General features: G+C 41.1%; 1 protein-coding gene across 1 annotated transcript in view; it reads left to right on the forward strand.

Annotated features, from left to right (window-relative positions):
- The window catches only part of LOC122796738 (desmoglein-2-like), a 1,262,885-nt gene that overhangs the window by 803,186 nt on the left and 444,375 nt on the right, over positions 1-15,324 (forward strand). Inside the window, exon 5 of the mRNA XM_044065447.1 lies at positions 693-837. Coding sequence (XP_043921382.1) covers positions 693-837 — 145 coding nt within the window. The remainder of the gene's footprint in view (positions 1-692; positions 838-15,324) is intronic.

The following is a 15,324-nucleotide window of genomic DNA, read 5'->3' on the forward strand; positions in this document are numbered from 1 at the left end:
ATAGGCAAAGTACGACTCGTGCCCGGCATAACCCATGATAGAGGCTGTTTGAATTTAACTGGCATTTTTGGAAGATAATTACTTATGGACTGATAAATTATAATACTATATATATATATATATATATATATATATATATATATATATATATATATATTATACATGTAAACACTCATATGTGTGTGTGTGTGTGTGTTGTGTGTGTGTGTGTGTGTGTGTGTGTGTGTGTGTGTGTGTGTGTGTGTGTGTGTGTGCGTTTCTACCTGACATTGTTATGATAGTATAGATATGCAATGAATAATTGTCCTGTAACCTTACTGTTACTTAACCACTGACATAATGCAGAATGTCTGCTTTTTTGCTAAGTTGGGTATTACTTTTTTTCTCCCCAGTAATGCTACAGTAGTAGTTAACCAGTTTGTTCATAATGTCGTATTTTGAAGTTCCAGCTGTAGTAAGCTGGCAATTGCTGATCATGCATGTGTACTCTAACAGCTTATTCACTGTGACGTTTTACTATTGCATGAACCAACAATATAGATTGCCTTTTACATGCAATAATGTTTTGATGTTGTTCTACTGCTGTCTTGTTACTACTGAAAGGAGAATTAGTTCAACTAGTTAACATCGATACTACCAAAATGCAACTGGTAATAAATTAAGTAGCACAAAGTTTTTTCTTTTCATTACAGTTTGCAGGGTATGCTTTGGGCCCATCAGGAGATGAAGTAGTGGTGCCTATACAGCTTTGTGTCAAAGTACTGGATGAAAATGATAATGCTCCAGTGTTTGCTCTGAAGAAATTTACTGGCTCTGTCGAAGAAAGAATATCTTTGGGTGAGCAAATACTGCTTCTTTATTAGTATACAATCATCCTTAAAATGAAGTCTTTACATATCTGTGGAATTTAGAGCATAATGTACATGCATAATAAAGACACATTTGCATGCAATTAAAAGTAACAAACAAAAATGGAAATAAAGAACCTATATTTAGGAAAAAAATAACAGTCCATGGATTTGCTATATTGTTCATTACTCTATCTGAGTTCAACGTGTGTGTGTGTGTGTGTGTGTGTGTGTGTGTGTGTGTGTGTGTGTGTGTGTGTGTGTGTGTGGTGGGTGTGTGTGTTTGCGTGTGTGTGCATGTGTGTGTGTGTGTGTGTGTGTGTGTGTGTGTGTGTGTGTTTGTGTGTGTGTGTGTGTGTGTGTATGGGTGTGAGAGGGAGAGTGAGGGAGAGTCAAAAGATTGTGATGTTATATCTCTTATTAGTTCCTTTTCTGAGATTGTCTTTGTGATGCCCGTTCACTGGCCCAGCAATCAAGGAGCCTCAATCCTCACCACTAACACCAGTGAGAGGCATCCATATTAATTGGTGGCAGTCACAGGATATCCACACCACATATTAATTAGTTGGCAAATACTAACTGGCTTGTAGTGGTGTGGGTAGAGTGAATTCCTGTAGCTTGTGTACAGTGATCACTGAAGGTGTTTTTGTACTCTAAATCAGCAATGCAGTGAACACTCAGAGTTCTGATCACAATTGTTGTATTTCTTTTGTTAGCCTAGTTAGTCAGGCAGAGCAGGCAGCATGTCAGCAGAGGAGTACAGAAAGATGACAAGGGGCCAGCTGGCTGAGATGTGCCAGGCTAGGGGACTGGTGCATGGAAACCTGACTAAGGCAGACCTGACTGCAGCCTTGATCACAGCTGCATCAGAAAACAGCAACCAGGAAGATGATCAGACTGGCAGTGGAGATGTACCACACTCATAGAATGGACAGCTCAACCTTTCTGCAGAGGACTTAAAAATCCATCTGGAACTAAAGAGACTTGACTTGGAGGAGAGGCATTTGGAACTATAAGCAGCCGAGAGACTGAGGCATCTAGAGAGTGAGGACAACAAGAAACTGTGATGTTTGCAAGCTGAGGAGAATGAGACACTGCTATGCCTGAAAGCTGAGGAGAAGGAGAGGTAGAGGCAGCATGAGAAGGATATGCTGACTCTTCACCAGAGTCATGGAAGTAATGGGGAAGGGAGTAACTGGACCCCAGAAGCACAAAAGATCAGCACATTTCTTCCGCAGTTTAAAGAGGGGGATAATTTTGATAGTTTCATTCATATGCTTGAGAGGGTATGTAAACAGTATGCTGCTGACCAAAAACTCTGGGTACGGTTCCTGTCCCCCTTACTCCATGGTAAAGCTGTATCTGTGTTGTCTAAAATGTCTTACATTGACTGTTTTAATTACACTGTTTTTAAGAATTGCTTGTTAGAATGTTTTAAGCTAACACCTGAAATGTATAGGAAAAAGTTTCATGAGCATAGACACAAGCAGATGAAAGTTGGTGTGAATATGTTGCTGAAATGAGCACTTATTTTCATAGGTGGGTGAGTGGATGTCAGGTCACCACTTTTGAAGGGCTGGCAGACCTTTTGGTGAGGGAACAAGCCCTTAGCACTTTGCCTGAGGACATTAGGATCTGACTAGCTGATAGACAATTTGCTACTTCAGATGAGTTGGGGAAGAAGGGAGACCTATACCTAGCAAGCAGGGCATCCCTGCACAGGAAAGGGGTTCCCAGTACTGCTCATGGGTCTAAAGGAACCCATGGTGGGCAGCACAGACTGTTCCAACAGAATCTGCCAGTAGCAGGGGAAGCCACTAGTCCAGGTACACATCCAGGACCTAGGGTTAAATGTTTTGAATGCAACCAGTGGGGCCATGTGGCATACAGATGTCCACAGAGGCAAAGTGGGGAACAAAAGGTGAGAGAGCCAGTAAGTGGGAAAGACAAAATGCCAGTAGTAGGTTGTTTTGGGACAACAAGGGTACCAAACTACCACAAGAGGTTATATCCTATTGCAGGGAATGGCAAAGAACCCATTGCTAAGAGAGACACAGCCTCTGACATAACCTTTGCAAAGCCTGCAATGGTTACAGAGGAGCACTACCTGCCTGGGCAGTCTACTGCAGTCAGAGCTTAAGGAGGGATCCCATTCCAAATACCTTTGTCTAGGGTCCAGCTTGACTGGGAGGGTGGAAAAGGAAGCCAGCAAGTAGGTGTCTTTGAGGATATCCCTGCAGATGTCCTGATAGGGAATGATTTTGATAGTGCAGTACCATGCACTTGTGTGGTTACATGCATTCAGGCTTGGAGACAAGCATGTGGGTCTGGTAGTCTGGGGGAGATTCAGACAGACCACATACTTGCAGCCTGAAATGGTGAGGTGGTTACTTCAAGAAGGAAGTTATGCTGTAACAGTGAGACTGAAAGTGAGCCACAGCTGCTTGTGGGTACTGATGTTCCCTTGGACAGAGTGACTGCAAAGGTAGAGGTGAGTAGTAGTACCCAGGCTGATAGTGAGGCACCACTGTCAGGGGATGCTAGACTTCTTGTGGAAGGGGAGCTGGGAAGAGTTACAAAGAGAGAGTTGAGACAGGCTCAGCTCTCAGACCGTACCTTGCAAGGCCTGAGGCAGGTAGCTAGTGAGGCACCTGATTCTCGAGGGAAGGAGGAATCTATATACTGGAACAAAGGGTTACCATATAGAGAATGGACCCCTGAGGGAGGGCTAGAAGGTGAGAGGGTTCAGCAGTTGGTAGTGCCTAGAGCCTACTGTCTGGCACTTCTAGCATAGCCCATGATATTCTCCTTGCAGGTCATATGGGCATAAAATGTACAAAGAGGCATATTATGCAGAACTTCTATTGGCCTGGGATTTCCAGAGATATAATAGGGTACTGCAGGACCTGTGAGCAGTGCCAAAAGGTAGACAAGGCAGTAGACAAGGTAAGACCTCCTTTGATGCCTTTTCCTGTGATTGAGGAGCCATTTCAGAGGGTAGCTATGGATATTGTGGGGCCTCTGAGTACCCCAAGTTTCACAGGGAAGAAGTATACCCTAGTGGTAGTGGATTATGCTACACGATACCCTGAGGCAGTGGCTCTGTCCCCCATTGAGGCAGAAAAGGTGGCAAATGCTTTGTTAGAAATTTTCAGCAGGGTAGGTTTCCCAAAAGAAATACTGACTGACAGAGGTGCCAGTTTCATGTCAGACCTGCTGGTTTGTCTGTGGAAGTACTGTGGGGTGAAGCACATGAAGACCACACCCTACCATCCCCAGACTAATGGTCTGGTTGAGAGGATAAACTCTACAATCAAGTCCATGCTATGGGCATTTGTAGACCAGTTTAAGAAAAAGTGATAGAAATATTTCCCCATCTGTTGTTTGCTTACAGAGAGGTTCTCCAGGAATCCACAGGTTTTTCACCCATTGCATTGCAGTATGGGCTTAGGGTGAGGGACCTTTAGATTTATTTCATTATGAGTAGGAAGGTGTGTGTGAATCTCACAAGGAGTCTGTTGTGGCACATGTCCTAAACCTCAGGACAAGGCTCAGGAAACTCATGGGCTTGACCCAGGAGAACCTGGCAGAAGCCCAACAACAGAAAAAGGTGTGGTATGATAGGAATAATTGAGCTAGAGAGTATGCTGTGGGGCAGCAGGTAATGGTTCTCATTCCTGTCAGACACAACAAGCTGCAAGCAACTTGAAAGGGACTCTACAAGGTGGTAAGAAAGGTAAGTGATGTTAACTACATGGTAGAACTGCTAGGCATGAGGCAGGAGCACAAACTGTGCCATGTTAACATGATGAAACCTTACCATGTTTGGGAGGCCCTTGTGTTGAGCATTTGCAGTGGATTGCAGGAGGAGTCTCAGGGAGATCTGGTGACTGATCTCCTCAGTGAGGCTCGGACTGACGCCTCAGTGGAAGGGGTAGCAATGTCCAAGCAGTTATCTCCTACCCAGGTTTGAGAAATCCAGGCAGTGTTACAGGAGTTTGGGGATATGTTCATAGGGTAACCAGGGTGCACCCACCTGGTGCAACCCCAGGCGGATACAAGACCCCAAAGGCCTATTAGACAGGCCCCTTATAGGATGCCTGAGAGAGTCAAACAGACTCTGAAGGAGGAGATACAGGAAATGTTGGAACTAGGGATAATTCAATTGCCCAACAGTCCCTGGGCCTCCCCAGTGGTGCTGGTGCCAAAGAAGGGAGGCAGCACCATGTTCTATGTGGACTACAGGAAATTAAATAGTCACACAGAGTCAGATGCTTACCCTATGTCTAGGACAGATGAGGCTCTAGAGCAGCTGGGTGGGGCTCAGTATTTTACAACCACTGATCTTACCAAGGGTTACTGGCAGGGACCCTTGACTCGTAGTGCTAGAGAGAAGTCAGCTTTTGTGACTCCTTTTAGCTTGTATGAGTTCACAAAGATACCCTTTGGGGTGAAAAATGTCCCAGCAACTTTCCAGAGGCTGGTAGATCATATCCTAGCAGGAGCAGGAGGGTTTGCCATTGCTTACCTAGATAATATTGCCATCTACAGCCATTCCTGGCAAGAGCACCTTCAACATGTCAGGGAGGTGCTAGGCAGACTACAGAGGGCAGGGTTGACCATTAAGCTGAGCAAATGTCAGGTGGGTATGGCAGAGGTCTCCTACCTGGGACATAGAGTGGGGAGTCATAAGATCAGGCCAGAACCTGCAAAGAAAAAGCCATTCGGGCATGGCCCGCACCTGTTACCAAAAAGCAGATGAGGGCATTCTTAGGGACAGCAGGGTACTACAGAAAGTTTGTCCCCAGTTACAGTACCATAGCTGTTCATCTCACAGACCTGACAAGGAAGAACAGGCCATATAAGGTAGTGTGGACCAAAGCATGTGAACAGGCATTCCAGAAGCTTAAAGAAGCTTTGGCAGGACCTCCTGTGTTAGCCAGTCCAGATTACAGTGAAGAATTTGTTGTGTACAGGTGGATGTGTCAAACCATGGGGTGGGGGTTGTACTTAGCCAGATTTCTTCAGAGGGAGAAGACCACCTAGTGGTTTATCTCAGTCATAGGCTCCAACCCAGGGAAAAATGCTATGCAGCTGTAGAAAAGGAATGTCTAGCCATAGTGGGGCACTGCAGAAACTTCAACTTTATCTGTATGGAAGAAAATTCACTGTAGGGATAGATTGCAACCCTCTAACATGGTTAAATAGAGCCAGCCAGCAAAATACCAAGTTGTTAAGATGGAGCCTGGGGTTGTAATCATATGATATGTCAGTGCAGCACTGCAGTGGGATTAGCAATGCCAATGCAGATGGGCTCTCAAGACAGGGAATGGGGTAAGGTATAGTCAGATAGACCAAACCCTCTCAAGCAACGTTTCTCAAGAGTCACTTTTAAAACTAGCTTGAGTTCTCCAGGGGGGAAGATGTGTGAAGATAGGTAAAGGCTGCCAGCCTAGCCAGACCGAATTTTGTAGATAATTCTGTCATTTATAAATTTTAATATAAGCCACAGGCTTGTTCTTTTAAATGGGAAAAATGGTATTAAATGTGGAACTGCAAAAATGTAACAACAGTGCACTCTGCTGTAACAAAGCTAAGAAGTCAATTCTTTGATGTCAAAACTTGGAGCTGATATGTCTGGATGAAGGAATTCTGGCTATTGTCTTGAGACCAGAATTAATTGCTAGAATTTACATGTATAAATTATTTTATTGTTCTGGCTTCCTGACCAACTCCAAGATCAAGGGCTATTAACCTCTGAGAATCTGTTAGCCTGGGAACCAAAAAGAAATGATGTAATCTGAAATAAATCAGTAGTACTGTGTTATCAATTTAAGGACAGACAGAATGAGAGCATTAGAGCATTTGTCTTGAGAACATCCAGCATCACCAGCTCTGCCTGTGTCTATATGTAAGTAGGACATTAGACTTTAGTGTTTCTCTTAAATATAGCTAGGAAATGGGAAGATTAGACTAGTTTGTTTTTCTGTGATGTCATAACTTTTCAACTGTATTATTTTAAGTATTTTTCTGTGATCTCTGAACTCTTGACTAGCACTGTGTAGTAAGTAGTATTGTCTTGTGTTGTTATTATTTAATATTAAATATTTTAAAACATTTCAACTGTGGCTGTTTTATGTAGAGATAATTTAAGCTCTAAGAGTACATTGCATATATATAGTGATACTGTACCAAGTCACTCCAAATAAGTCTTGACTGTTTGGTTGCACTTACCAGTTAGATAATAATATGGCACAGTAATAATTGGAGGCAATATAGCTTCAGATAAATAGTACACAAAAAGCAGCTGGTAGATCAGACAGTCTGTATCAGGGAAACACAGTCATACATAGTTTCATCATTCTGCTTCAGATGTAAAAGATATTCATCCCGTGGCATTCCATTTGTGATAGACCTCAAAAAAGTAAATACCCATTCTATACATTTCAGAACAATTTCACAACCAAAGCACAGCAAACATTCTGAATTTGAAGCCCAAGTGGTTAGATATAGTATACCTTCAGAGGAAGCATATAAAAGTTTTATGGGATAAAAAATGTAACAACAGATGTAACAAGTACATACAGTTCCACTTGACCTGGTTGTGCTGTGCAGTACTGTCAAATAAAGAAGGATGCCAGTTCACCAGTGATGAAATAAATTATCCCAGCAAAACACCAGGCACAAGATAAAAAATAGTTAATAAATTAATGCATAGCTATTGTAAAAAAATGGAATGCGGAGTCTAAATGCATAAAATAAAAGTAAAAATCCCACTGAAGACATTCTAGGCAAACAAATGCCACAATTTTGTGCAAAGAAATGTCATTCTGATCCAGCTCATTGGAGAATATCTGCTCATCATAATACTCACAGTGTGTCCTACAGAGCATTCAGATGGGTCGGTAACCTCTTTTCTACTGCTAATTCTTCTGCACCAGCCAATAGCAGAGAATATTCGTAATTGTTTACTATTGGTCACATACTTATTTTAACCATGATGGGCCACTACAGAAAGTGTATCAATATCAGATCATTCACTACAGTGTGGATGAATTTGGCCAATGGATTCAGGATTTTATTTTTATTTTTCACCTGTTTTTATGGTTAGCTTCATCTGTTTTCTTAGTATATCTTTGTGCTGTCAAAGGAAATAAGCAAATTATTACCTTGCCCACCCAAATTCAAAATATAAATGAATCACTATGCAAAATACGTTTATTCTTAGGGATAGTCTGCATTCAAAGGTAGCTAAAACTATGGTTTTTATGTTATTTCATGAAACAACTGAAACTACATCTCAAGTTTATACTGTGAATTTCCATCCATTAGAATCTAATAACCTGAGACTGTTCATTAGATCTGTTTAGTAACCAACTTGTACATATTTGAGCTGTGACTGGTAGATGGTTTGAGCTACTGCTAACCGAGTCTGACCTTCAGTACTCATTCTGTCTTATGCCTCACTTCTCACCATATGCACAGCTCATTCCCTTTTCATCTTCTGCATATTTAATAATGCATATATGAAACAAACATTGAAGGTATAAAGGAATCCATAATACTAGGTATTAGGTTGCGTTTATATCACATCATCGAATATGTGAATATCGAACGCTCACATCAGCGACTATTCACACACTCAGAAATGGTATTTTAGAGGGCTGCCCCCCCTCCAGCTAAATATATATTCCTACTCCAAGATCGCACTACAGTGAGGAAAGGGCAAAAATCCCGATCTTCACTGTACCGCAAAAAACATTCACAAACTTCGAGTACGTGAATATTCACTGATGTGAGCGTTCGATATTCACGTATTCGAGGATGTGATATAGACCCATCAGGTTTAACTTGTGATAATAATTATTGTCTGCATTGCTTGCTCCTGCCTCTCCGACCTACTGGCACTCTTTGGTCACTTCTTTTGTTTCCATATCTTATCTTACTCTTCAGCTTTGTCTTCCATGCTCCCAACACAAATAGTAACTGCTCAAGACTGGGCCACTAGCCTTCAAGATGCTACAGACTTCCATTCAAATACTTTAAGGTATATTTTAGACCTTATTTTCAACCTTTTCATCCAATAATGGCCTAAACAAAAATCTTGACTAATGAAAGAAATTTAGCCTTATTTTCTTTCAAGAAAGAAATAAGTCACGTCCAAAGTTCAACACTGACAAAAACAGTGTTTCTCAATATAACAAGAAAGCAAATGCTTATGAGGATATGCACATCATACCTGGAAACAGTACTTACATTTCTACCTCCCCCCAAAAAAAAAAAAAAAGAATTACCTTCTATACAACCCTCTGGTGTTAGATTGGGATCAAAGAGAAAAAACAAATGGGCACAATGATATATTTCAAGTTGTTAACAGAGCCAGATCCAGCACTGGCCAACCTAGGCAGTTGACTAGGGCATGCTGGGTTGGAGGGCAGAGGCTGCTGGGGGCTGTCATATTTAATTTTTAATTGAAAACTATTTTTCTTTAAGGATGTATGTTCATTTTTAGTACTATACACAACAATACTCAAGGTTTAAACACATGTTGGAGAGTAGAGCAAATATCTGCTTTCCTTTACATTGGAACTTCACTTCTCCATTCTCAAACACACATTGGACTGCTGCTTACTACAAGCATGCATGGCAGTTTGCTCATGCTGAAACCCTGTACCTTGGCTATAGGAAACAGGAGTCTTAATCATCTACACCAACTCCCAGACTTAGGTAATTTCGTTGTTTAGTGGTTCATACATTTTGTTGTACTGCTTAACGGAAATAATCATCAAAACTACAGGGGTGAATTTTCAAGAATGAGAGTTTCAGTGCATTTTCAAAGAATCTGACCTACAAGGGAAGAAACGTTGAGTGTTGCTCAGGCCAAGTATGTTTTCAATGTGCAACTGCTTTGTTTAACAAATGGCCATCAGCATTTGTGCTACACAGTTTCAAAGCAGTGTTAGTACCATAACAGGTATCATACTTGCCTTTGCTGCAGACAACTGTGGGTTCTACTCCCATATTGTATAGATGGATTACTGATAGTACAGTGCACCCTAAGATGGGGGAGTATTGTACTTATTAATATGTTGTCATTTGGATAAAATGTTAAAATGAAGCCCCATCTGTCTGTGTTAATAGTAGCTGCTGTAAGATCTTTTACATCCACCTGAGCAATCAAAAAGTGTAGGTGGAAGTTCCCCAATGCCCTGGCCAAATTTCCCCTAGTAGTATAAATATAACCAAGATTCTCCCCTGAAAAGACATTACTAGCATAGTTGAACTAACTTGGTCAACAAAGGATATTTAAATTAAAAATTTTAAATTAAATCCATATCGCTGCCTTCATTTCAAAAGTAAAGAAGAAAATAACATTCATGCTGACAGTTTTGAACAGTTTTTATGATAATTGGGGGGAGAGAGACAAGTAACAGGACACTAGAATGGCTGCTTACATGTCTACAGCTAGTTTGGTGGTTGGTTTTATTGTGCTGAATACACCAGTAAAGTCTTAAAACACTGAAAATATGGTTTGAGTCTTAAATAGCATACAAAATTGGCAATGCAGTTTTCAAAACAGCAACTATTATAACATATTATAATGACTATTAGAGAATGGGCAAACTGTACATCAGTACCCTGATTGGGGAACGAACATTCTTCAGCAGGGTATTAATGTACAAATAATGCACACTAAAAAACTAACCCCAGGATTCATGAAGCTAGCCGCAAGCACGATTTTAGCCTTGCGCTGAGCATCCTCACTACAGATGGTGCAGCAGCGCCATATGAATATGTATGAGAGCGCACCGCCGCACCCTCGACATGCACAGGAAACATGTGTGAGTGCATGGGGTGTGTAAAAGTGCTCTACAGAGGCATAAACATGCCCCGACAGCTGCACAACCTACTATGCTTACTAGTAGCACACGCCTCTAATAGTAAGTCAGTAATTCAGTGTCCGTGGATACCGAAATGTATACTAAGCATACAAGAGTGTCCGCGAACAGTGAAATAAAATCGAAGTAGTAAACACACAAGCATGTAGTGGAATGTTGAGCCCCATCCCTAGAACTTTCACAATTAGATTCCCTGTGTCCCTATTATACATTTGAATTTCTGTAATATCAAAGGTGTAAGCAAAGCACAGCATGTTTGCGTGTCGCTGCCCTCCACCGAGCATAGCTTACACATCAAAATCATTCAAATAGAGAAAAACATGCAAAATCAACATAAACATCAATAGTGTAGTGTTTAGAGCATTCGCCTAACAAACAGGCATTCACGGTTCGAGCCCAACAATAGCACATGTCATTTTTCATGGGGAAAGAATGTCGTTTTGCTGTAAAACCGAAATAAGAATATCGCATAAGAAATTTAACTAAATGTCATTCAATCAAAGTGGCACTGTCATAATGAATAAGGCACTAGTAAGCAGATGTAAGCACAAATAAGCAGCAGTAAACATATATAAGTACCAGTAAGCAAGTCACAATGCGCTTACGTGGGTCTAAGCAGTGCCCAGCATAGGAAATGTATATAAGTATGTACAGATATATAATATATATATATATATATATATATATATATATATATATATATACATATATATATATATATATATATATATATATATATATATATATATATATATATATATATATATATATATATATACACACACACACACACACACACACACACACACATATATATATATATATATATATATATATATATATATATATATATATATATATATATATATATATATATATATATATATATATATATATATATATATATATATATGAAGAAAGAACGACGTAACAATAAAGCATACAAAAGGAATGAGAAGGGAATCAACAGCAACCCCAGTATTATATAGCGCTGTCAGCGTATGTCATATCACCACAGGCAGGATATTACCAGTGGGAGTAACATTGTTGATCTGCTAAGTCTACTTTACACTCAGAGGGTAGTCCCTAGTGGGACTACCCAAAAATTGATAGACTATTTGGCCATCTGACCATTACACAAGCAAGGGCAGGTATGTTCAAGGACTAAATGGTGGGAGATCTTGAGAATACATGGGTTGGGACAACATACGTGTAGGGCCTGTAATGCTCGGGCGAGGGCAATGTGTGGAGATGTGTCATGGTTATGATGGCAACTGGAGAATGGATGGTATGCGAGTATGTTGAACTCGGGTGGGGTGGAGGAACTATGGGTATGAAATTATGGATCCAGGCATGCCAGGGTTGAATGGGCTGGTTCTAATTGGACTACCTCCTGGAGGTCAGTGAATTTGTTATAAGTATATATGCATACACACATGCAGACATCTATATGTAGAAGTACATTCTCTGTAACACATTCATTCCATTTGCAGACATAAATGACATGAATGTGCCCTTGCAAACCTTGACAGTAGATAGAATAATAGGGTGTGCATAAGAGGGAAGGGACAAAACTGCTAAAACGTAGAAGTGTGTACAATGTCCGAAGTCAGTGCTGTGCTGAAAAAATCAGATGGAGGACTTTCTCACACATGGAATCATTCCTGTGATCTGCCTGCTACGGCAACGCCAATTACTAAACCGGTCTATTTTTAAAAGAAATATGCCAAACACGTGCATAATTAGGCTCTCATGTGTAACATGTGCATTACCACATAGTCATACTTATTAATTTATTGTAATGTCATGTTAACTGGGTCTATATTAGAACATCGAAGTTTCAAAACTTCGAATGTTCTAATATCGACCCCTAATAAGCGAAAGCTGAAAATAGCGAAGTTTCAGAAAACTGAATTCTTTCCTACGGAAATAATTTAGTTGTCCATTCCTGTGGCTTCGTTATTTTCAGCTCTGTGATGGAAAGGTAAGGGTCAGGTTCAGGGAAGTGTGTGATTCTGTGAACGTGAGGGTTAGGGTGGGTTAGGTGAGTTAGGGTTAGGGTGCTGGTCAGGTAAGTGTGCGAATGTGTGGACGTGAGGGTTAGGGGGGTAGGTGAGTTAGGGTTAGGGCACGGGTGAGGTGTGTTTGCGATACTGATGGACCTTAGGGTTAGGGTTTGGGTTAAGGTAAGCAGATAGTTAGTGGTGTATGTATAGTTTAGTGTAGGGTTAGGTGCAAGAGTTTAGGTGTATTTGTGTGGATTGCTGTTTGTTTGGTGTATTTGTGTTGTGTGTATGTGTTTTGGAACAGCAAATTTTTTCCCTAGGGAAAAATTTGCTGTTCTGAATTTTCAGTGTTATCAATTTTTGGTTACTAGAGGTTGATATTAGAACATTCGAAGTTCTGAAACTTCGATGTTCTAATATAGACCCTGCTAACGGGAGTAAGGATGTAATGAAGTATAGAGTCTAATCTTGACATAAAGACATGCGTGCCCCATGTGGGACAACCCAAAAATTGCGAATAGTGTCCTTTTGGTCGCTCATGTCACCAGTGTTTGTGGACTAAAAGTTTAGGAGTTCTGAGGATACGTAGAATGAGTCAACCGATGGGATGGGTCTACAGGAGTAGGGAGTGGCCAATGTGTAGTGGGGTGGATACACCATGAATCAAACTGGAAAATGGATGACTGCAGTGTTAGGGTGGCATTGGGGTGGGGGTTTGGGGAACCGGGAGCCATGGGTATATGGGTATATATGCAAATGAAGCAGCACAGCAATAGTGTATTGGTTAGAGCAACTGCCTAATGAGCAGACATTCCTGTTCCGAATCCCACTGCATCACGTACCATTTACCATCGGTAATCTGCACATGAACATATTTCGACATCTGTCCACTATATAACCTGCAAAATAACAATTAAAAGTGAACTGGAGCGAAGTGTCAGTGTCATAATGAATAAGGCAATAGTAATCAGGTTTAAGCATATATAAACACCAGTAAGCGTGTGTAAGTGCGTTTGCATGGGGTATGGATTGCTTTACAGACACACACACACACACACACACACACACACACACACACACACACACACACACATATATATATATGTGTGTGTGTGTGTGTGTGTGTGTGTAGATATACACAGATCTACAGCTATGACAGGAAACAGCACACAAGAATGACATATGTTCACAGGCTATGCCAATGGAAGTGAGGGGCCCAAGCAAGAAACATGAAACACGTAGCATGACCTTCCACCCCCCCCCCAGCCGGACATGGGAAACATACACACAAACCCGCAAACAACGTAAATAGTCCACTGCTCCCCAGACCACAGGCAGGATACAACCGGGGGGAGTACACAATGCACCCGTGAAATCTAATCTTGGAACACAGACAGGAGCATCCCTTGCGGGACACCCCATAAATTGACAAGACCATAAGACGGTGATACACCGAACATTCTGGTTGGGATGTATACATACCAAGAATACAAGGGTGGGAAAGTTTGATGGCCCATGGGTCGAGACAACTGTATGACATGAGTCCCATGAAGTGGAGAGTGGGCAGTGTGTAGTGGTGTGTTCAGAACTGACCAGGACCCAGAGTAAGGATGGGTGATGTAGAGGAGGTGCGGGTAGAGGAACTATGGGTAGCTAGTTATGGGTCTAGGTGTGCAGGTGTTGGCTGATGTGGGCCTATATGGACAGCCCCAGGGATGTAAGCAAATGTATTCATTGGGCAGAGGCGTCACCCAACTAGCAGCCACACCCACTATGAGTCCCACTGCAGCAAAGTGTAATCTATATGGCAAGGAACGGAATAACCAGATGTAGATGTATATATTGTAGAGGTATGTGTGTTTATATTTATCTTAGCGACTTAGAGATAAACCTCTCCCTGTCCATAGTACAAATGTATACATACAGAGACAGAATACATATACATACCCTCATATAGATATATACAAAGACAGACACTCATAGACCCATATGTTGTCAGATAAATATTTATAGACAGCAATATATAAATATATACATGTATGCATACATACACAGATATATCTGTATATAGTAATGTGTATATATATATATATATATATATATATATATATATATATATATATATATATATATATATATATATGTGACTGTAAATATACACATATATATAGCTAGGATATGATACAGCAGTTACGAATTACATATGCTCAGATGCAGTGCATATGGGGGTGAGGGGTCCAATAAGCAAACGTGTAACACATAGCATCACCCCCCCCCCCCCAGCTAGGCCGGTGAGACATGCAGACACACAATAAAAGCAAACACACCACTGCTTCCCTGACCACCGGCAGGATGCTACCAGTGCAAGAGACCTGCCAGGTCTAATCTTGAAACAAAGAAATGTCTCTTGTGGGACACCCAAAAGTTAATGATCATCGGAGTCAGTCCCTGTAATGATTCATCAAACCAGGCTATAGATGTACACAGACCAGTAGGTTGTGCAAGCCTGATAACCCATGGGTCGACACAACGTACGACATGTGTCCTGACAGGTGGAGAGTGGTTAGTGTG

Source organism: Protopterus annectens, chromosome 3.part0, assembly GCF_019279795.1.
Source record: "Protopterus annectens isolate FY-2018-M chromosome 3.part0, PAN1.0, whole genome shotgun sequence".
Lineage (NCBI taxonomy): Eukaryota > Metazoa > Chordata > Ceratodontiformes > Protopteridae > Protopterus > Protopterus annectens.